Genomic DNA, 23470 nt, shown 5'->3' on the forward strand with positions numbered 1-23470 from the left:
TATCAAAGAAAAGTAGCCAAGGACAGATGTTCATTAATGTCACTTAAAACATGTATAATTAACCTCCAAATAGGAGCTTGTCGGGTAGGAAACTCAATAACACGCCAAGCTAAGGCTACATTTCGGTGAGGAAAAACTGGCATGGCCATTTTCAAAGGGTTCCCCTTGACCTCTGACCTCAAGATATGTGAATGAAAATGGGTTTTATGGGTACCCACGAGTCTCCCCTTTACAGACATGCCCATTTTATGATAATCACATGTAGTTTGGGGGGCAAGTCATAGTCAAGTCAGCACACTGACACACTGACAGCTGTTGTTGCCTGTTGGGCTGCAGTTTGCCATGTTATGATTTGAGCATATTTTTTATGCTAAATGCAGTACCTGTGAGGGTTTCTGGACAATATTTGTCATTGTTTTGTGTTGTTAATTGATTTCCAATAATAAGTATATACATATATGTGCATAAAGCAGCATATTTGCCCACTCCCATGTTGATAAGAGTATTAAATACCTGACAAATCTCCCTTTAAGGGACATTTTGAACTGATAAAAAATGTGCTAGCTGTGATTAAATATTTTAATCGATTGACATCCCTAATTAAATTTGATCAGTTCTATGCAGAAAAGTACCATCATTACAGCTAAAGACTTACATTTGGATTTGAGGCTCTGTTTTGTACCAAAGACCATTCACAATTCACACACCATGCTGTTTGTAGTAAGGATTGTAGTCAGTATGCATGAATACATGTCCACTCCCAGGGTAAGTGGCATAAATGGTATTTTTTTGTCCACGAATGCAATATGCACTCTAAAGGCTACCTTAAGACCCTTCTAAAATATTATTTTGGTCCCCTGTGGTCCCTTTTTACCATGTTTTTTTCCCCCAGTAAAACCAAGCATTCTCTCTGTAATTTCTGTTTATGTTGTGGTGGTTCTTTTCTACACTCAGACACCCAGACTCCCCAGGCTGATGAGACATGTGTTGGGTCAGCTTTTGCTTCGCAACCTGAGGTTTTGGAGCAAAGGGGCTGATCTCACCTTGTTTGCTCTTGTTTGTACTTTGTGAGTAAATAACAGAGAGTAAAAGTGAACTGCATAATCAGGTTTCAATCAGAGACTTGCGTAGAGTATTTGATGTGGCTGGGAGTCGTCCATGAAACAAAACCAATCCAAAGGACGTAGTTATGGGATCCGAGATGGAATTTCTCCGGAACTGGGAAATGGGTTTAGTAGCTAGTACAGTCACATAAAGTTTTTTGGCAAAACAAGAACGCGTTTGTTTTTCATCTACCTTGAGGAAACACTCCCAGTGTCCACTGCTGTGGGGGTATATTTCAGTGGAAACACACTCTTGGATGTTAAATTAGTCTGTTGATCAGGCAAATCGAGGCGGGGAGCCCACACTACAGTCCACCCACACACACAGAGACTTTCGTGAACTCATCCTCTCTGGGACTTCTTCACAAGAAGGTTTCCTCTTGAGCCCCGAGCAAACAAAGAACCATCAATTTGTCACTGCCAGAATCCTCCCAGAAGTCCTTGCTCCACATAGACTTCAAATAGAGTTAACACTAACGCTTTCTTTCTTCTCCCCGCTCCCGGCCATGTGGATAAAAGATGACACATCCATTGAGGCCGCACTCGGCAGACCATGAGCTCACTCGCTTCGAGTCTTGGCAATCCCCTCCACACTTTTATTGGACAGGAAATAAAACGCACCTTCTCAACTCCTCACCCTTCCTTCAACCTCACCAGGAAACATTTCCTCTCATCCGCTCTTTTTTTTTTTTTTTCTGCGTCCCTGTTTCACTTCCCCTTCACATGTGGGGATGCGGGGGCCTGGATCTTTGCCCCTTTTCTACATCCTAACTATCCAACCTGAACTTGTGGGGCTGAATAGGGTGCATAGCCGGTGGTCTGAATGAAACTTCACTTTTAACCTTTTGACTCAGCGATCTCTAAGCGTTTCAGGGTTTTGTAGCACCAGATTACCCCCCTTTATGCTGACCCACTGCAGCACTGTGTGTGGTCAGCATGTGGTGCATGTAAGATCAACATGTGGTCAATTGAGAACACAGGAGAGTAAAGGAAGTGACTCCAATGAGGTTGCATTGTCCTGCTGTTTTTTTTTCACAGCTAAGGCATACTTTAATGTCCCTGTGTGGACACTTTTTCCTCAGTGGACATGAACACACAGTCCGTAACCATTTAAATATACAAACTGTGTTCAATGTGCTGTTGTCATAACACTCAGAGATAAGAGCCAACAGTCACTTCTTATCTATGGACAGCTGCCAGTGTATTTGAATACTTTTAACCATCATCCATGAGTGCTGGTATCAACTGTAGTGCTTGCATTAACAGTCTCTTATATGTCACACTAAAATCCAGCCCGTTCTCACTCCCAACTCGTCAAATACAGCTTAGTCAGTGGCCCTATCGGCAAACTATGACACTCTACATGGACGTAGTTATGGTGGGAATAAAGGAGGAAGTCAGGTTACGTAGAATAAAGAACGATAAAGTCCTCGTAGGGAGGAGGTCGGGTGGATAGTTAGGTCCAGAAACAAAGGACTTTCACCCAGGAAACTGCTGTTCGTGTCCCATGTGAAACCAAAAGTCAAAGTTGACTTATGTTACGTTACTACGTGGCTTACATAACGTAGCCTACTTAAGTTAAGCCTACTTAATTTTTTTCCCTCTGTCATGTAGAGGAGTAGAAGTATAAAGTAACATAACATGAAAATACTCAAGTAAAGTACAAGTACCTCATTTGTACTTAAAGCTGCGGTGTGTTGGAGCAAATATGTTTAAAAAAAGTTATTTTAATGAAACGGTCACTATATCCTGACGGTAGTATATGAGACAGGTAATCTGAGAGAAATCATGTGTCTCTGTGTCCTCCAGTGTCCTCCGGTGCTCCTAATGGCATCTGCAAGATTTCACAGACCTGGAGGAAGACAACCAATTAGAGCCAATCTGGAGCCTTGCCGTCTCTGAGCAGCTGTCAATCACTTGCCAACTCCGATAAAAAACGGTCAAACTAGGCAGCGCTGATCAAATATGAATCAATATTCTGTTACTGTAATGCCTGTTTCTCACATAAAACATCTTGTAGTGTACTGTTTAGCTGTAAAATGAGAAAGTTTGTGACCCGGCAGCCATGTTGAGATCAGCTGAGGAAATACCAAGCACCGCCCACCAGCTGGAGCACACATTCTCATTTTACAGCTAAACAGTACACTACAAGATGTTTCTGAAAACATTTGAGGAGAGAAATAGGCATTACAGTAACAAAATATTAATTCATATTTGATCAGCACTGCCTAGTTTGATAGTTTATCAGAGTTTGCGAGTGATTGACAGCTGCTCAGAGACGGTAGCTGGACGGCAGACTCCAGATCAGCTCTGATTGGTTGTTTTCCTCCAGTGTGTACAATCTTGCAGATGCCGTTAGGAGCACCGGAGGACACAGAGACACATGATTTTTTTCAGATTACCTGTCTGATGCACTAATGTCAGGATATAGTGACTGTAAAAATAACTATAAAAATAACTTTTTTTAATGATATTTGCTCCAATCCTACCCACTGCAGCTTTACTAGTCTATAAAAACCAGCTGGCTGTCTAAGTTCTGACAAACTCACAGTACAGGGTACTGGTACCAAGGTTTGATTGGCATTTGGTTGGTGCACGTGGAATGTAGCTGCCAGTGTTGAGCCTGTAAAACGGATTCATCAACACGGAGACACTCTATCCTTACCCTTGACCCTTCAGTCAATCCTATTAGGTATGTGATCTCTTGTCAACATCTCGGGGCTGTTTCATATTACTTTAAGGGATACCCCGAGGAGCAGACATGGGACGTGTGCAGAGTGAAGGGAATTTGGACCGAGGAAAGAGATGACAGCGGCGGGTTAAGATAGTGAAAGATCTGTCGTGAGCTGTCATGACCCTAACAGGCAGGCGTTGGCACATTTACGCCAACAACAAGTCGGGGTCAGAGCACCTTTTTAGAATGAATGGTATGTCTAAGACGATGTTTTAAAGCGGAGAGGAAAAAGTAAGTCCATATCTTAGCTTCTGCTCAAGGCTGAGATCCGTTTTCTTTTGTGTAATTGTCACTGATCTAATTCAAGTCAAGATGTGCTAGTTCTAATTAAAAGCTGTTATTTTAAACCACAAGAAAACAAAAAGAAGTTTACGATCAGCACTGTGTCAGTGAATGTCCGTTTCCTCTGTTTATCCTCTCACGGAGGGGACCCCATGAGGAACCCATCCTCCTCACTTAATAAAGCTTGTTTGTGCCGAGTGACTCATACTCTATTTCTGTCTCAACCTGACTTCTGCCGTTCCACTGACCATCTGAAAAATCAACCTCAGCTTTTGTAAAGCTGCCACCATGTGTTTACTGCTCATCGGTTACACATGGTGTGGCTTTGATCTCCAAACCAGCGGGAGCAAGGAAAATAAGATTCAAAGGAAAAATGTTTTTTGTTGTTTCAATATGGAAGGCACGGCAGATGCAGGATAAAAAAATCCCTTTTTTTTGTATCCACCATGTGTACGGATTTTTGAGGTTTCAGTATACTCTCACGCAGACCTTAGAATATTTCAGCATTTTCACAACGTTCTGTCTTCTCTCATCTCCAGACTCCGATGAACCAGGCATCCACACGTTCCCGCTGTATTTTCACCATGCACTTGTGCAGGCGTGAGCCGGGCTCGGCCACGCTGCGGCGCTCCAAGCTCCACCTGGTGGACTTGGCTGGGTCGGATAGAGTTAGCAAGACTGGACTGAACGGGCAGCTGCTCACTGAGGCCAAGTACATCAACCTCTCCCTCCACTACTTGGAGCAGGTAGACACTTCTGAAACACAATTTTTTCATTTAAATTATTATATTGTGCAAACAATTTCATATACAAAATATATTTTATATAAATAATGAAATACATTTTGGTATAGAATCAATTTTTTTATTTACTTAATTGAGAACATTTTTTTATTTTGATGTCAGACGTTAATGGCCATCTTGCAGCTAATGACCTGCACTGTTGGAAAGAGTAATGACAAGCAACTATCAGCTATTTCATTTGCGACCTCCATCTTTGACTTGATTTACTAATCGTCCCCTCTTCACTGCTCTCTCCTTCAGGTGATCATAGCTTTGTCAGAAAAGAACCGCTCCCATATTCCCTACAGGAACTCCATGTTGACTTCTGTGCTGAGGGACAGCCTTGGGGGAAACTGCATGACTACCATGATTGCCACGCTGGCAGTGGACAAGAGGAACCTTGATGTAAGGATGCTCTGCCTATACTGTAAGGCTGTGTTCAGACAGGATATTCTGGTAGATTGCCAAAAAAGTATGGAGAAACATGACAACATCATCTGGATTCTACGACGGCATAATAAGGCCATTGTAGGCAAGAAAATTAATAATTTCTGGAGAAAAAACTGTCGTAAGAATTTACAGGATTAAAGTCATAAATTTATGTGATAAAAACTTGGATATTCTCTGAGATTAAAGTGGTAAATTTATGACAAAAAAACACACATTTATAACAAAAAACTTGAATATTCTTCGAGATTATAAAGTCATAAATTTGCAAGAAAAAAATCAGAAATTCTCTGAGATTAAAGTCACATATTAACAAGAAAGAAACTCAGATTTTTTTTGTTAACAAAGGGTATATACAGAATACATATATGGAAATAATGAATATATAATAATAATGATGAATAAATTAATTTGACTATATTCACAAGAAAACATGTTACTTGTGTCCATTATAAATTAATAAGAAAAAAACACTAAATTGTGAGGGAAATGTCTTTTATTCTTTGACTTTTGGGTCGCTGGAAAAAAATGAATAAATAATTCCTGACAATGACTGATATATTTGAGTTGAGGACATCTGTGACTACATACATGCACAAAATCAAACATTTGTAATGTATCAGTTTAGAGATATGCGATGTCTTTTTATAGCACCTCAAATATTCAAGTAGTTTTTTCTGTTCAATTTACCACTTTAATTTCTGAGAATATCACAGTTTTTTTTGCGTAAATGTACGACTTTAATTTTGGAAATTCTGAGTTGTTGTTTTTTTTCCGGAATATTAGCTCCCTTTCCCCCGTTTTTTTCACCCCAAAATATGCCATTATAGGATTATCTGTGTTTAAAACATGCAAAAACAATATTTTGTTCCATTTTTAAAACATAATATACTCAGAAGTGTTTTACAGTATATTCTGCTTCATAGAAATGAATGAAACGCTGTGCCTTGTAAAGAAAGTATAGATTATGAACATTTTGTCGTCTTTGTTGAGTCCTTGCATGCATTTGCTTGAGTAAATATATCAAATGGATAGATTAGGAGTAATAATCTTCCGTTTTTTGAAACTGTTTTCTTCAGGAGTCCATCTCTACGTGTCGCTTCGCTCAGCGCGTGGCTCTCATCAAGAACGAGGCGATACTGAACGAAGAACTGGATCCTGCCCTGGTGAGACAGCCAGACACTCGCAGCACTTCCCCAGTCACTACAAATACCACGGCTTAGCCGCACAATCGCACCACAGAAGCATGGCTTTTCATCATGGCCAGACCCTCCTCACAGCTTCCAGACCTTAAATTGATCAGCCAATGAGTTGCAGTGACAGTCCAGCTTCTAAATGTAACTAGATGTAACCCACCGTGTGCTTAAGTGTCCCCTTTAGGCTTCCAATACCAAATTAGTTTTTCCAGTCTTTCATGTCTTTGTGAAAGAAGCAAGTTTTCCACCTTCAACACGTGGACGCCTGTCCGTCTTGTGTTATTTAGACTGCTCACAGGTTCCTGTTTGCATTCGCTCTCTGTCTTGTTTACATGCCTCCAATTCTGTTTATGGCATATTTTATCCCAGTACCTTAGAGCCTCTTGAAAAGCATCCAGCTGGAGACGAGTGTGTATATACTGTATGTCTTTACATGCAAGGACGCTCAAATTGCACGCATTCCTTCCCAGATGTTTTAGATCTGAGCCTGTTTACTTTCAGTCATTTTATTTAGTAGCTATATACTCGGTGCTTGAAGTGGAAAAGAAGAAGTGCCGGTGCACAAATAAAAAAGTTATGGCAAATAGTTCGTATAGTATTTTACAAAAAGGACGTGAACATTGTATTGATAAATTACAGCACCCTCGTTCTCAACCCCCCCCCCCCCTGTGTTGTGTGTCGGCTCATCCAGGTGCTCCACACATAGTTTTTATGTTCATACGGCTTATGAGGCGCGGCGCAAATATGCAAGAAAAAATCATGGTGCGCCAAGGAGTAACACAAAGAAGCGCGAGTACCGGCCCACTCTTAGCACTGTATAAACTATATATACATTTTATTTTATTTTTGTAAGTTAGAGAAGAGGCCGAGATGGAGCGCAGAGAAAGTTTAGGTGAGAATAAGTCATTGGATTGTTGCAACATGTGTGATTACAGAGCCCACAATGTTTTTTTCTTAGACCTTACACATACTTCCATATCTTAACCCTTGACTAGGGTTTCCCTCCTTCACTTTCTCCTTTTACAATACTTCACACCTTCCCCTATTGTAGCATGCCAGGAAGCAGACCTGGGAGTTGTCGTAAAGGCCTCTCGGGGGGATATACAGTAGTAAGTCATCACAGCTATGTCCGCTTCCTCCCCTCCCACCCAGATCTGCCTGAGGATCAACTGCTACTGTATTACTGCTAGTGAGACTTGGCTGGCCACTTGCAAACCCTACAGAGGTATTTTTAAGAGAGTCTGCGGCCGGCCCAGTAATTGTGACAGTGTCTGGCTGCTCCCAATTGGGTCCGGCACAGTTTCAGCTCCAGGCAAACCCAAACTCCGCGGGCAAATTTCTTGTCTCGGTTTATGTCTTTTTTAGTGTGTTTCTCATTTTTGTTCGTTGCTCCCGTCTCTCTGTCTCTCCCCTCTATCTCTCTCTGCCTGGTTTACTGAGAAAAAGAAACAGTGCAGCCAGCGGTGCAGTTTGCAGATTAGAATGATGTCATTTATTGTGGTTTTTGGAGTGACACTCAGACTTTTTTGGCATGCCCCCCGTCTGAAGGCACACAAACTATTGGACATGCCGTGGTAATTGATTTGAAACCTGGAGTTTGCTTTTCACAATCTTGCAGTCAGTGATTGGTACATCGTTCAGACCACACGCTGCCGTGGCGGTCCTGTACTGTAGCCTACAGGCTGCAGAATGCACTTCTTCAAAACCTGAACGACAGGAAACCAGCCAGAGCAGACTAAACATTTAACACGTCTCTCACGGACAGGGAAAGAATGAGGTGTTGAAAGTGACCTGTGATGTTAATGAAGTCAGCCACAGTGACCGCACCATATAAGGTTGGCTCTGTCGGTCTCTCTAACAGCACTAAGGTCAGTCTTAATCCTCCATTCAGACCACGCTGGTCCTGGTCTGCAGTCAGAGGACATTGTCAACGGTTATTGGATCTTCCAAGATGCTTCCACCATCTTTTGGGTGTGTACTTAAAGGGTAACTTTGGTATTTTTCAACCTGGACCCTATTTTCCCATGTTTTTGTGTAAGTGACTAATGGGGACAACAATTTTTTAAATTGGTCCAGTATTGAGGAAGAGTGCTGTAACCGGCAGCCGTGAAACGAGCTACAAGGGCAAGTGAGCAGCGTCAATGTAACCGATAGGGACAATCATTTCTAAAATTGGTCCAGTATTGAAGGAGAGCAATGTAGACGGCAGTTTCTCAAGGGCTGCAATGTAATCCTATTGGGGCAAGCTGGCACCGTCATTTACGTCTATTAAAAGTGCTTGTTTTTGCCACTACCAGGCTCAGATTGTTATTATTATAAGTGTCTGACAACATTATGGAAAGGGCCCTAGAGAGAAATTAAACCTTTTTCTTACCATTCGCTTGATCCGGTCTGTTTGTTGTTATGTCCAAGTCTCATTCTGAATATCCGTATTCTCTGGCTCAAATAAATACAGGCGGCCATCCAATTCAAAGACCTCATCCACATTTTGGAAATCATCTAAATATTCAGCCATGACATTGAAAATCTTTTACATCACACCAAGCTACGCTTTCTGTCCTCCAACGCAACAAACTCTCCCCGGCTAGCAATCGCGTTTCCACCATGGAGTTATTGCACCGTTGTCTTCCGGCAACGCGTCACCTCACCAAATTTCAGATTGAGACTTCTCCTTGAGCGACACTCATTTCATAATGTTGTCGGACACTTGTAATGACAATCAGAGCCTGTCAGTGGCAAAAACAAGCACTTTTAGTAGAGGTAAATGACGGTGCCAGCTTGCCCCAATAGGATTACATTGCAGCCCGTGAGCAACTGCCGTCTACAGCGCTCTCCTTCAATACTGGACCAATTTTAGAAATTATTGTCCCCATTAGTCAGTTAAACACAAAAACATGGGAAAATAGGGTCCAGGATGAAAAATACCAAAGTAACCCTTTAAGGGACACTTTAGCATTGCGTGCAGGGGGTGCTTAATTTGAGTTAAGCTGATTCGCCATCAAACTTCTTTCTGTTAATTCCTAAAGGGTCAAAAAAGTTGATCTTAAGGTGTTGTTATGCAGCTTAGCGGAGGGTAATACGAGGCTGGGGTGACCCTCCTGAACCTGGACTCTCCCTTCACTTAAAGTTACACACAACATGTAGCTTGAGAAGACAGCTCTGATTAGCACATACCTGTGAGTCAAACAGAATCCTGCTTCTAACCAACTAGAGAGACATGTTTGGGAAGCAGGTGTGAAAATTCCTGCGGGTGGTTGCTCTCCCCGGGGTCCCTCATCTATCTCGTCTAAGGTTCCTGGCCGTCGTTAGGACAGACGAGAGTTTGTAAGTGTAGTGGTGTGGTTGCCTTAGTTTAAAAATGCCTGAATGGTGCCATGCATGGAACACAGCCCATGTGTTATCGTTTTGTTGTGTCGGATAAAAGACCTCGCCCATGTTTAGGTGTAGTGGGAAGAGGCCCCATAATAGCAGCATGTTTGTGAGTGGCATACTATAACAGGGTTCCTACACAGTATGGAATTTGATTTTAGCCATTTCCAGGTATGGGAAAAATGGAAAAATAATTGTGTTTCCAAACTATTGCCCCTATTCTGTTTTCTACATTACAAAATTCACGGTTTCTTAGAATAAATAGAGCCAGCGCAGCCAGAATATTTACTACTGTGTGTGCCAGAGCGAGCTTGATGTAGGGCGATATGGAGAAAATCAAATATCACAACATTTTTGACCAAATACCTCGATATTGAGGTGATATTGTAGGGTTGACTATTGGTGCTTTCACAAAATATTTACACATTGAAATTTTTTATAAATAATTAACAATAATGTGGACATAATGACAAATTGGGTAAAAGCAAATAATAGAACAGCTAGAACAGTCTTGAAAGTTCAGAAAATTACTGTAATGCAGCCTTTAAAACGGGGAAAAAGACAACACTTTGCCATATTACGATATTACGATATCTAGTCTCATATCACGATATTGAAATCATTTCGATATATTGCCCAGCCCGAGCTTGATGTCGTTGAAATCAAGGCAAGAAGTTAGGCGTGTGACGCAAAGTGAATGGACCTTAGTACTCTTCTCCAGTTCAGCGGTGACTTGTACATGAACGTCCCTTCTGTTACTGTAGGGATTGAAAGTATACAGTTATTTAAATTTCCATGACAAAAACTGAATAACATTGCACTTTAGCATTGCAGCTTGAATATTATTCCGTGCATTGACCTTGTCTGGGTTTGATGGTAACTGATTTGTATGAGCTACTGTACCTAGCTACAATATTCTGGCAATTATTTGGCAACATCATAGCATAGGCTACATAGTTACAATGCAACATACATGTGAACAGTTGGGTTTTAAAGCCAATATTTTCTAGGGCTGACAATCGATTAAAATATTTAATTGCGATTAATCACATGATTGTCCATAGCTAATCATGATTAATCACAAATTACAATTTTTTTTTTATCTCTTCAAAATGTCCCTTAAAGGAAGATTTGTCAGGTATTTAGTACTCTCATCAACATAGGAGTGTGCAAATATGCTGTTCTATGCAAATGTATGTATATATTTATTATTGGAAATCAATTAACAACACAAAACATTGACAAATATTGTCCAGAAACCCTCACAGGTACTGCATTTAGCATAAAAAATATGCTCAAATCATAACCCGGCAAAATGCAGCTCAACAGGCAACAACAGCTGTCAGTGTGTCAGTGTGCTGACTTGACTATGACTTGCCCCAAACTGCATGTGATGATCATAAAGTGGGCATGTCTGTAAAGGGGAGACTCGTGGGTACCCATAGCACCCATTTTCATTCACATATCTTGAGGTCAGAGGTCAAGGGACCCCTTTTGAGAATGTCAATGTCAGTTTTTCCTCGCCAAAATGCAAGTTTGGAACGTTATTTAGCCTCCTTTGCGTCAAGCTAGTATGACATGGTTGGGACCGATGGACTCCTTAGGTTTTTCTAATTTCATCTCGGTTTCAAGCTTTAAAACTGAGCCCGCTGCAACCTCAGAAATCGCAAGTTGCGTTAATGCGTTAAAGAAATTAGTGGCGTTAAAACAAATTTGCGTTAACATGATATTATTGCGTTAACTTTGACTGTTGACCATTGAATAAACATTGCTATTTGTGCTCAGATGTCAAATACGGTGTGAAAAATCGACCAAGAAGTCTGGAAAAGTATGGAATTTTTGAAATGGAAAATGCGTTGGCACCCTTTATATAATACATATGCCTCTGAGGTGTAACCTGTGGTTATACTGCAGTGCTTATAGTTTACTGCGGATGGTAATCTGCACAAGATGGATAGGATAGGCTATATTCAAGAAGAAGATGTATAATTTAAAGTTAGGACTGTTTGTAGAAGTTTAATGTTTCTAACGTAATTGTGTGGCATGTGTTGCTTTTTGCGTCACCGTCACAATGTGCACATTGTATTATTAGACTGACTCGGGCTTGCCATAGGATATACTGTATATACTGGCATCATCAGTCACATGGCCTGAGTCAGTTTTTCTTCAGAGTGCATGGAAGCCTGCCGTGGTGCTGTGGTACCAGTGTGGGCTCGGCGCTTCTGAAATAGACTGCACGATTCCGCTGACCAACAAACGGCGGTCGGTTTGTCAGGATGCAGCTGGGAGAATTACATCAGACCAAGGGCTCCAAAAAAGAGATAGAGGGAGCGGCTCTGGTGAAGGATGGTCAGCCATGATGTTAGAAAATATGATACGGGGTGGATTTGGGGTGAAATTTTCGTTGAGCTACAGTGGCACCTACCCAAAACCACACTGCAGGTCTGCTTCTTCTCAAGAACATCCCGAGTTTACATTGTCTGACTGTATGACTAGTTTTGACTTTCCAGCGAGAAGACGTGTTTCCTAGAAGTGGTGCTGCTTTGCTAAATTAGATGACTCAGTCTGACCTTTGACCTTGAGAACTTCCCTAGCTCCCTAGCAACTTTGTGTCACCGTGTGACTCTGGCGCACGGTCGCCACTTTCTCTTGTATTTGCTCTTACTTTTGCCACTGAGACGGTTCCAGCCTTTCAGTCTGCTTTAGTATTTTTGCAGTGTGGTCGGACTCAGCGGTGATAGTTAAGTGGGATTTATACTGAAGAAAGAAAGTGGGTCAAGTGAGAAAAAGAACAATCACCGCTTGTTTTTTTAGGTGGCTTAGTGTGTTGTTTTGTGGTGTGATTTGTGCAAGATTTTTTTATTACAACTGGTCTGGCGTCCTTCTCAATAACTACACCATCCATTGATTTTGGTGTTGGCCTGTCTTCCCTACCATTAGCATGTGATTACACATCTTTGTTCAGATGTAATGTAGAAAGGGTCATTCTCTTCTCCCCCTTTTTCAAGGGATTTGGCAAATGAATCAAATGGCCAGTTAACATCTCTAACATTAGCAGCAGAGAAATCAAGCTGTAGGTTTTATGAGGCCAATCAGTCCTTATAGGTCGTCTGTATGTGGTCCCTTTCACATCAAGTTACGGCACACTGCTAGTAACTGCTTAACATCAGAATAAGGGGCACATGTCAAGTGGGCTCACCTCTAACCTCTTGCTCCTGGTGTGGACCAGGAGATTTAATCCCATTTTAACAGGTCTGTTGCACGAACAAGAAATAATTAAATATGAAAAGCACTGCTATATGTAATGTAGAGAACTGAGTGCTTGCCTTCAGGGGTGTAGAAGTAATGGCATTGCCATCAGCAGGTGCTACATTTGTTCAATTCAAATAATATTTACTTTCATAACAGCTCCTGTTTTAGTAAGTCCTACAGATGTACAGTTGATTAATCGGTCACATGTCTTTGTCAATGGTGCATTAAAACACAGAAAGGCTGATACACCGACTTGAAATGGTTCTGTGCCGTCAGAGGAGCTATTACAGTCGGACGGACATGTAATGCCATTTCATTTATGATCTGAGTTCACTAATCCTGTAGGTGCTAGGTAGCTAGACTCCTGCTAATCCCTGCCTAGACTGACCTTTGTAGGCATGGACCCTTTCAGCAAGGAAAACGAGAGAGAGAGAGAGAGAGAGAGAGAGAGAGGCACTTACTTCCAAAGATTAAAGGTTATAATGTCAACAACATTTTCGGAGGGGTCACAGTGTCATGGTCAGCCATAGCATGGCACCCCTGGAGCAGCTTTTTGAGGGTTCGGTGCCTTGCTCAATGGCACCTTGACAGTGCCTCGAAGGCGAACTGGCACCTCTCCAGCTACCAGTCCACACTCCATAGTTGGTCAGTACGGGGACTTGAACCAACGACCCTCCGGTTTCCAAGCCAAGTCCCCATGGACTGAGCTGCCGCCCCCGATTTTCAGGTTCATAGGTGTATTTTGAGTTTTTACTAGAATAAAGACGCTTTATTTTTCTCATACCGGCTGTGCTGCAGCACCTCTTTTCATCCTCTGTCTGAAACGCTCTGTTTGACCCCCTGTCCCTCCGCCCCCCCCCCCTGCTCTGATTGGTCAGCTGGCCCTCTGTTGTGGTTAGTCAACCGAACTAAACTCTTCGGACTCTGTTTCAGCTCAGCTCCACTCTAACTAGCTTTGTTTCAGGTAGAGATGCTAATTTAGAATTTTTTTTCCTAACCGATAACCGACCCTCCGATTAATAACCGATAACCGATTATTAACTGTTAACTGACAAGATTAATGCGTTTCACGCAGCGGTGCTATTTGTATGAGCACGAGTTGCCGACAGAGCGTGTGTGTGTGACGGCGGTGAGTGTGGGGTTATTGGTGGCGTTATAGCTGTGAACGTAGCAGTAGCAGTGTGTGTACAGTTTATTTGTCGGTGAATAAATGCTACTACTCCCGTCTCTTGCCAGCCGCCTGCAAACTAAAGTGAAGGCGGTTAGCCCCGGCGTTAGCAACAACACTGGCTCAGACTCTCTTAAGGTGGGCTGTTAAGGTGGACCAGCTATTCTCCTTGAAGTTACGAGCTGCTCCTCTGAGTTTTGCTCTGTTTGTTATTTAATCTTTAATGTTTATTTTAACCATTTAACCGCTAGCTTTAATTGGTTAAAATTCTTAATGTCGGTTAACGGTTAATTATTAACATCTAATGTTTCATGGCATGCCAAACAAAACGTACAACTGTGTTACTTAGTGACATCACCATGCTATGGAAGAAAAGGCGGGACTTCCATCAAGGCATTTCAAGCAGTTCAGGAGCAGGAGTGTTTCTGTGTTTAGGGTGGACTTTGGGCTTTGTAACTTTGCAGACCTTTTACATGCACAAAAAATATATATAACACACTAAAGAAAAGGGACAAAGCACAAAAGCACAATAGGTCCCCTTTAAATAGCTTTTTGTCATATATTCTGTTAAATGAAAACGGCTGTCTGGCCTACCTGTGCTCAGCAGGTGGAGAACGCAGTACCTGGGGTACACAGATTAGAAAACAGATTGCTGTCAGTATTAATCAATGGAATGATGCTTATAGAAACAATGTCCTGGTCCCATCACATCGTCTCTCCTCTGATCATCCCCTAACATTAATAGACATTCTTGGTGTTACTGTTTCTTTTTTTACAAAGATTGCTATCTATGTACTTACTTATTTAAGAAGCTATGTCTGGAGTTGGTGAGATATTTTGCTTTTATATATATATATAAACAGTAACCAGACCCGGACAGCGGTTACTAACAGCAACCACCCCGTTGGCTCAGTGTGCAAGGCCTTAACCAAACACGTGTGGACAGACAGCAGCAGAGGGTTTTATGTGTACTTTTTTTTTTTTGCCACCGTAGCTTTTTAATGCTAATTTATGTTTTGCTTCCTGCATTTTCTCGCTGGAGCATCCAGTTGTCTGGAATCACTTAAGTCTGTCCTCAAAATGCATCAGCAAGATAAGCCGCAAGATAATTTTCAGAAGGATTGTCTCATCACTTGGCAGCAGCGAAATAGCCTCTGTCTGCGTGCGCTTGTGCTGCTAGTGTGTGTCTTTGTTTTGTACCGTAGGTGCCAAATGTGCGCCGCTTTACATTGTGTGTGTACTGTATGTGCACATATAGTAGACCTCTCTAACCCTGCTTTTTGTATGTGTGTGTATTCCAGCTAATAGCCCGTTTGAAGAGGGAGATCCAGTCTCTGAACGACGAGCTGGCCATGGTGACAGGAGAACAGAGGGATGACCAGCTCACCGTAGAGGAGATCCAGAAGTATGTTGCCTCGTCCTGTTCCTTGATTCCTCGTCTTTTCAATCCTCTCTCTGCATAACTGAGTTAAAAAAGGATGTTCTTGAGAGAGCAGGAGTCTCCAACCTTCGCCTAAAGTTACGGCGTCACAGATGTAACCAAATCTTGAAAACAGCGTAATTCATTTAATTGAGAGCTGATTGGCAAATAATCATTTTGTGTCAGAAGGCAGCGGGATGTCTGTGAATTTGATTAGATAGAAATTTAAACAGGTTTAAAAAGTGACTTTGCGTGATCAAATTTGATGTTCTTTGAACCTTTAGTGAGCCACTCAGAAACAGGTAGCTACTTGTTGGAGACCCCTGTCCTACAGGAGCTCACAGGAGGCCTTTTGCCATGGGTTGTACAATATTTGTGTGTGTGTATGTTTGTATAATAAACCCCAGTCGGCAGAAAACATGTTGGAATTGTACGTTTCTGCAAACAACGGGATATGTTGAATGTTGATGTTTCCGAACCAAAAATACGTTTCATAAATACGTTTCACATAAGCCTTGTATCAGGCTTGCAGAGATGCACAATGCCACGTGGTTAACGCTGTGAAACGATTGGTTCGTTTTAGGCAACAAAACTGCTCAGTTAAGGCTAGAAAAAAGATCATGGTTTGTGTTCAAATAATAACGCAACAACATAACGTAACAACCGTAATATAACAACAGGAACATAAAAACAGGAACGTAAAAACCATAATGTAACAACGTAACGTAACAACGTAACGTAACACCGTAATGTAACAACATAACGTAACGTAACAACGTAACGTAACAATGTAATGTAACTACATAACGTAACAACGTAACGTAACAACGTAACGTAACAACGTAACGTAACAACGTAACGTAACGTAACAACATAACGTAACATCGTAACATAACAACCGTAGCGTAACAACCATAATGTAACACCGTAGCGTAACAACCATAATGTAACAGCGTAACGTAATAACGTAACGTAACAACGTAACGTAACAACTTAACGTAACAGTGTAACGTAACAACGTAATGTAACAACATAATGTAACAACATAATGTAACAACGTAACACAACAACCTTAACGCAACAACCTTAATACAACAATGCAACGTAACAACGCAGCGCAACAACCGTAGCGCAACAACCGTAGCGCAACAACCGTAGCGCAACAGCGTAACGCAACAGCGTAACGTAACAGCGTAACGTAACAGCGCAATTAAACAGCGTATTTAAACAGCTAGTAAGTAACAGATAATGTAATGTAACAACACAACGTTAAAAAGGTAACGTAACAACCGTCACAGCAGACTTTCTTACATGACATTTCCTAACAAGCGTCACTCCACCCATCCACCACCCAGCGACCGTTAGTGGCCTGTCTTGCTTGTTATACTGGTTATTATACCACATAACTTTCAACAACAGTGAGTTGACAAACTGGCGGTTTGCAGAAACGTACAGTGCCAGCCTTTTTTTCCTGGCGACTGGGCTGGTATAATGAAGTGACCTCAGTGAGCCAGTCATCTCAGGACAGTGCAGACTGCGTTGGCCCCGTCAGCCTCCTAGGATGTTTACAGTGCACCTCAGACCCGGGGAAGAGAGCACACGGTCTTTTTTTGGACTCTAACTTGTATCTGTAATGCTCAGAACCGGAGATTCTTGAGCAAATATGTTTCATGATTTATAAGTATTTGGGGTTTGCCTCAAGTGCCTACATAACTTATGCTGTTGGCTATGCATCGATGCTTGAGTTGAAACCTCATTCACTGAGGCTTAACCAGATCTAATGGAGTTTCCCAGGGCTCTGCTTCAGCCAGGACTGCTTTATTTTCTGCTCGGGACCCAGTCAGTCCGGGCCAGAGTTCAGGCCAGAGGTTCCATCGAGGACTTGGCACATCACCCCCACCAGTGCTGATGTGTTTACCGCGCCTTCGTTCCCTCAGTCCGCCTCGGGAGTTCTCTCTAACCCGAGCGATTATCCTCGATTTCCCCCGCTGCTCGAGGTCAAACTCGCGCAGGGAACCTTTAATGATGTCTGTTGTGACCACATTCTCTGGACATGCTGACTTTTTGTTGCTATTTCCTCTCCGGTTTATGCCTTAACTCATCCCCAGTGCTGAGTGATTGCACATAAATTGGCTTATTTTGTTGTCACATTTCCAAAACGCTCATACATCCTCAGGCATGCATATTTTTTACCTTTCCAGAAGAATATTCTGCTCCCTTCAGTGCTTTGTAAGATTCAGTATAAATCCCAATTCCCATACGTGCTGAAGTCAATTCCATTTGCTATATTATCACCTCACACTTACGGAAAGACTATTTGGAAACTATAAATTCTGGTGTTTGGAAGATGATGTTTTGTCTCTTACAAAATATTGTACATGGCACTGACGGGCATTCTCCAGAAGCAAACTTTGTATCACAAAAACCGCTGATGTCTCACAGGGCCCTGAAAGACGACCGCTGCGTTTGTTTTAAGTCCTTCGTCATGTAAATGTAGCGTGTTTCTGCGCTGAACACGCTGCAGCGGAAAATAGAAACCGCACGTTGTCGTGCCTACACCGGATCCGTCTGGCCGGTTGCCTGTCGGGTCTTTTCCAGCGGCCGGTTCCAGAGCTTGAAGAACCAATGTTTGGACTATCATCCAGTGATAGTTTATCAACAGGCCGGCACAGTGGAGCTGGAACACACGTTTAAGTAAATAGTTTTCTTTGAACGGACCCACATTTTAAACATAGAAGCACTAAATATTAACTGTTTGCGTGCCTGTTGAGTCTGTGCTAAGTGTGATGGAGAAGAGTTGTAACATGGAATGTGGCATTTTTTTTTGGTTTAAGGATTATAGACAATATCTGCGTGCTTGTATGTGTGTGTTTAGGTTGGAAGAGTTACTCAAGGCCTTTCTGGATGACCCTGATCCAGACGTGACAGTGTCATTGGGACCAGACATGAGAAAAATCCACTACTGTTTCTCCCTGCTGAAGGTAATACATTTACAGTATCTGCATGCTCCCTGTGTAACCCCCTATTTGTGTTATTCTCTCTATCCATCCATAATTTCCTTGTTTTTCCCTCTCCTGTCCATGACGAGATCCACGGGCCGTCACCATGCTGGTGTGGCAGCAGAAGATATTTTCAGTTCAGTTTGCTATGCTAGTTCAATGAATTGAGCATTTGAATTCTGTCGGTTAGTGTTAGTGCTTGAGGTTTATTGTCACTGTGAGGGAACAGTGATGGACGTACGATTGCTTCGTATTCGAAAAAATATAAGATTTTGTATGGCAATATTGTATCGATACACGGACGTCAGTATTGATCTTTTATTATATTAACTATTAACCTCTCAACAATTCGGTCGCAATTCTGTCTTTCAGATGTTGTAGCGGGCTCAGTGTTAAAGCTAGAGGGAAGATACTGGTATCATATAAAACTAGAAAAACCTAACACTAAATAATGCTGCAAAGTTAATTAATAAGTAAACAGTAAGTAAAAGTAAATTTTGGCAAGGAAAAACTGGCATGGCCATTTTCAAAAGAGGTCCCTTGACCTCTGACCTCAAGATATGTGAATGAAAACTCTGAGATGAACAGAGTGAAAACTGTATCAGATCTGTATTAGTTAAAAAAGATGTTTCACAACTTGCAGTTGAATAAAATTGTATAAATCGCAATATATCTTCACAATACGACGCATATCGCAAAATGTTTAAAATCGCAATAAGATTGTATTGTAACTTAAGTATCGTGATAATGTCGTAACGTGGGTCCTCTGGTGATTCCCACCCCTACTTCGTGCCATGTCTGAGCACGGTTGACCCCCCCTCTCCACTCCCCGCCGCTCAGCTTTCACATCAGTAATGTTGTTCCGTACCTGTGTACAGTTGCGTCATCATCTACGCAACATTTTATTCATGTTGTCACTACAATGTTCAGACCAGACAGATCCTTTCGCGGCCATGTTTTAACAGAACGGTCGAATAATTTTGACGTGTCGTTCTAAATAGCAGTCTACTTCCGTGTTTTGGTAAAGCTAGTTTTCACACCTGATCCGAACCGTACCCGAGTACACATGAACCGTTCTCGAGACCACCTCTTTCAAGTGAACCGGATCGATTAACCGTGCCCGGGTAGGGTGCACAGTGTTCACACTTAAATGAACTGGACATTGGGGTAAAGTATACTCGGTCCCTGATGTGAAAGCCTCCTGAATGGCTGGAAGACAAATATATAGAGCACATTTGATTAGTGAGGTGTCAGAACTGATCTCTGCACTCTTCCCTACATCCATCAGCTCAGCAGTGACCAGCTGACCAATCAGCTCCTCTAAATAGCTCCCTCTACTGTCCCCTGCTTGAAAATGCCTTACTCTACTACCTAAATGTCTTTTCCTATTTTGAATGTGGTTATTACTACTGGAGATGGTTTCTGTATCATCAGATAGGAAAGGTAGAATTTTTATCATTTCATCATCACAAAAAAGCTGATGATTAACATGATCTTATCCTCAGGCCTAACCACAACCTAACTGGAAATTCTATGAGTGATTCTCTAGTATCCAGTGCTGTTGATTTTCCCACGGCCTGACTGAAGTCTAGACACTTGGTGTTTTGCAGTTATTTGCCATCTAATTAGAGGCAATGTGTGATATGACGTGCACGTGTTCAAACCAGATCTTCTTAAGAATTGGCATGACAGTTTAAAAACTAAGCCAAGATATACCTACAAACAGAACAATGGTCTGAACTCTCTAACTTCTTCTGTTGTATGTGTCAGTGCAGTGTTTCTGTTATAAATGAGCGTGATTACTCTTAAGGATTCCTTAGGGTTTCCAGTTTCATATGATGCCAGTATCTTCACTCTAGCTTTAAAACTGAGCCGCTACAACCTAAAAATTGCAAGTTTTGTTAATGCGTTCAAGAAATTAGTGGCATTAAAACAAATATGCGTTATATACACTGATCAGCCATAACATTAAGACCACTGACAGGTGAAGTGAATAACATGGATTATCAAGTTACAATGGCACCTGGCATTGGGTGGGATATGTTAGACAGCAAGTGAACATTTTGAACTTTGAACTTTGTGTTGGAAGCAGAGGCTCATTGATGCACGTGGGGAGCGAAGACTGGCCCGTGTTGTCTGATCCAATAGAAGAGCTACTGGAGCTCAAATGGCTGAAAAAGTTAATGCTGATTCCGATAGAAAGGTATCAGAACACACAGTGCATCGCAGTTTGTTGCGTATGGGGCAGACCGGTCAGGGTGTCCATGCTGTCCTAATGTTACGGCTGATCGGTGTATATATGTATATATGTTTATATAAGTGGAGTCTGGACATCATTTTGGTTTTGGCTCTATTCCCAATCCACTGACAATTTGTCATGCAGACTGCCGTGCAAAAAGTTTTTCATTTGCATGTTTGCCAAATGTTGGTGGTAGGAAACATACATTCTTAAAGTTTATTGTTTTGGAGAAAGTCATATCGGTTATAATTTAGACTGTATTCAAATGCTGCTAAATGAGCGTAGGGGGGAAACGGTGTTCCTGCGCTCTGGTTTGGTTGGAGTCGGAGCAGCCACCAGAAGCAATTCCAGATCCCACTTGAATGTCTGTTTATCTCTGCTTCAGTTTGTTATGATCCGCAAACTCTATCTCCTGTTCAGTTTACATTCCTCCGAGCATCACCCCAGTCACACTCCGGTGATTCTGTAGGAATTTGGATCTGGTTTGAATTTGATTTCTCTCTTCTTTGTTCTCGACACTGGCTAGTGCTTTCATGCTCAACACTCTGCTTGTCCTCGTTCAACCACAGTTCTGCAGTTTTATCTTTTCAGGCACTGTGAGCTTATAGATGCACAATTTGACCTCGGTGATTTAGCACTCTTGTCACACTGCAGTGCAGTGGTGTCATGGAAAAGTTATTTTACAAACCTGGGGAAGCTCCACTATCTGTTTCGAGGCACACTGAATAAGTCTATGTCCCCCAAAACTGCCTGTGACCAGCCTCACCCCTCCTCTGTACCTTCCTCTTCTACCGGGTCTTCTCCACGTGGAAAAAACTCCAATCCTCTAACATGTTTTCCACCTGTCTTTAAGCCCTGAGCAGCATTGAAATCTTAGAGTTATATTACAGACAGGGAAAAGAGGGGAATTTAATTAATGTTTAGGGAATATCGCGGAATTTAGAAGAGCACCACTTTCCAAAATGATACCCCAACGCATTTTCCAGCTCGTTTAAGTTCATGGCATTAGATGGTTGTTTATACTGAATGTGTTTTTCTCAACAGCAAACCCAAGTGCAGTAGATGTAGTAGGATGCCTTTTTCCTCTAGACGTTTATTGAGCTACAAAATAAGTCTCGGAGTATGGAGGACGGAACCTGCCGAAATCAGGTGTGTCCCTATGATGACACACGTTGAGTGACAGCATCCTCATTTGCATAATGAGGCAGAAATGTAAAAAGAAATGTGTAAAGAAATGTATAAAGGAATACAGAAATAAATATGTTTTGTGGAATAAATAAGGGTGAAAATAAAAAAGGGGAAAATCATGACTAAATAAAAAAAATCATAAATACATAAATAATTACATACATTTAAAATTAAATATAAAATAAATAATAAATAAATGCTTTAATAAATAATTAATTTTATATATTTAACATAAATAAAAAATACATGCAAAAATAAATAAATTAATTGATGCAAAAATAAATTAATTAATTAAAAAACAAATAAATTAAATACATAAATAAATTATAGGTAAAATAAACAGAAGAGTAAATAAATAAGGGAATTAATACAAAGATAAATAAAAGAAGCTAATTAAAACAGAAATATCAATTTATGTCACATTCTATTAATTAATGGCTACATTTCTTTTTTAATATTTTTGCTTCATTTGATGACATATTTATTTATTCATTCATTTTTGATTTTGGCAGATTCCGTCCTCCATAATGGAGAAGTTAAAGAACTTTTAAACCAGTTTTATCGTATAAGATTACATGTCTATGACTCTAGCTGTCCCTTAAAACATTTTTTTGATGGAATGCAACACAACCAGATTATGTAATTCTTGAAAATATTTGTGTTATATCCATAGCCCCAAAAAAGGGGGGAAAAAGAAGCCATTTTCTTAATTTCCATTAAAGGTCAACAATCTTTCTTTTATGTTTTTTTGGTACAGATAATGATCATGGACAAGCAAGGTGGAGGAAACGGGCACGGTGATGGGCAAGCATCACCAGCAGCCACAGTGGACACTGAGGCGGTCATTCAAGAGAGCCACCAATGTGCAGCAGAGGTGACCAAATTAAAGGAGATGATGACGCAGCGCGATAATGAGATCAGTATCCTTTGATGTGGTGCCGCCATCTCACATATCTGGAGGTCAGAGGTCAAGGGACCCCTTTGAAAAGGGCCATGCCAGTAAAGTGTGTTTGATTTATGGTCCAACTGATTCGGACATTTTCGTTGTCACATACTGCTCCTCCACATAATGTCTAGATAAGTTCAGGGTTGCAGTGCAGAGAGACCTTGCATTTGATTCCCCATTGCAGTTCCTTAGACTCATTTGGGCAGTCTATACCTTCCCCAGTGCATATTGGGAATTTGCATTGCAAATTGATAAAAAAAAAATGGGGGGAAAATCTGCAAAAATAAATTGAGAACAGTCGGTTTCAACTTTAAATTTGTGTCTGCGTCCAGCCTCACAAGTTTA

At 41.4% G+C, this 23470-nt stretch overlaps 1 protein-coding gene across 7 annotated transcripts in view; it reads left to right on the plus strand.

Moving 5' to 3' along the window:
- Nucleotides 1–23470, plus strand: part of kif6 (kinesin family member 6) — an 82708-nt gene that overhangs the window by 16203 nt on the left and 43035 nt on the right. For all 7 annotated transcript variants that reach the window (XR_012597308.1, XR_012597309.1, XM_074660985.1 and 4 more), the window contains exons 7-12: nt 4659–4865; nt 5163–5306; nt 6428–6514; nt 15635–15738; nt 18629–18734; nt 22937–23099. Coding sequence is in view for 5 of the 7 variants with exons in the window: in XM_074660985.1 (XP_074517086.1) it covers nt 4659–4865; nt 5163–5306; nt 6428–6514; nt 15635–15738; nt 18629–18734; nt 22937–23099 (811 nt within the window). In the remaining 2 variants the exon portion in view is untranslated. The remainder of the gene's footprint in view (nt 1–4658; nt 4866–5162; nt 5307–6427; nt 6515–15634; nt 15739–18628; nt 18735–22936; nt 23100–23470) is intronic.

The sequence above is a fragment of the Sebastes fasciatus genome, chromosome 15, assembly GCF_043250625.1.
Source record: "Sebastes fasciatus isolate fSebFas1 chromosome 15, fSebFas1.pri, whole genome shotgun sequence".
Taxonomy (NCBI): domain Eukaryota; kingdom Metazoa; phylum Chordata; class Actinopteri; order Perciformes; family Sebastidae; genus Sebastes; species Sebastes fasciatus.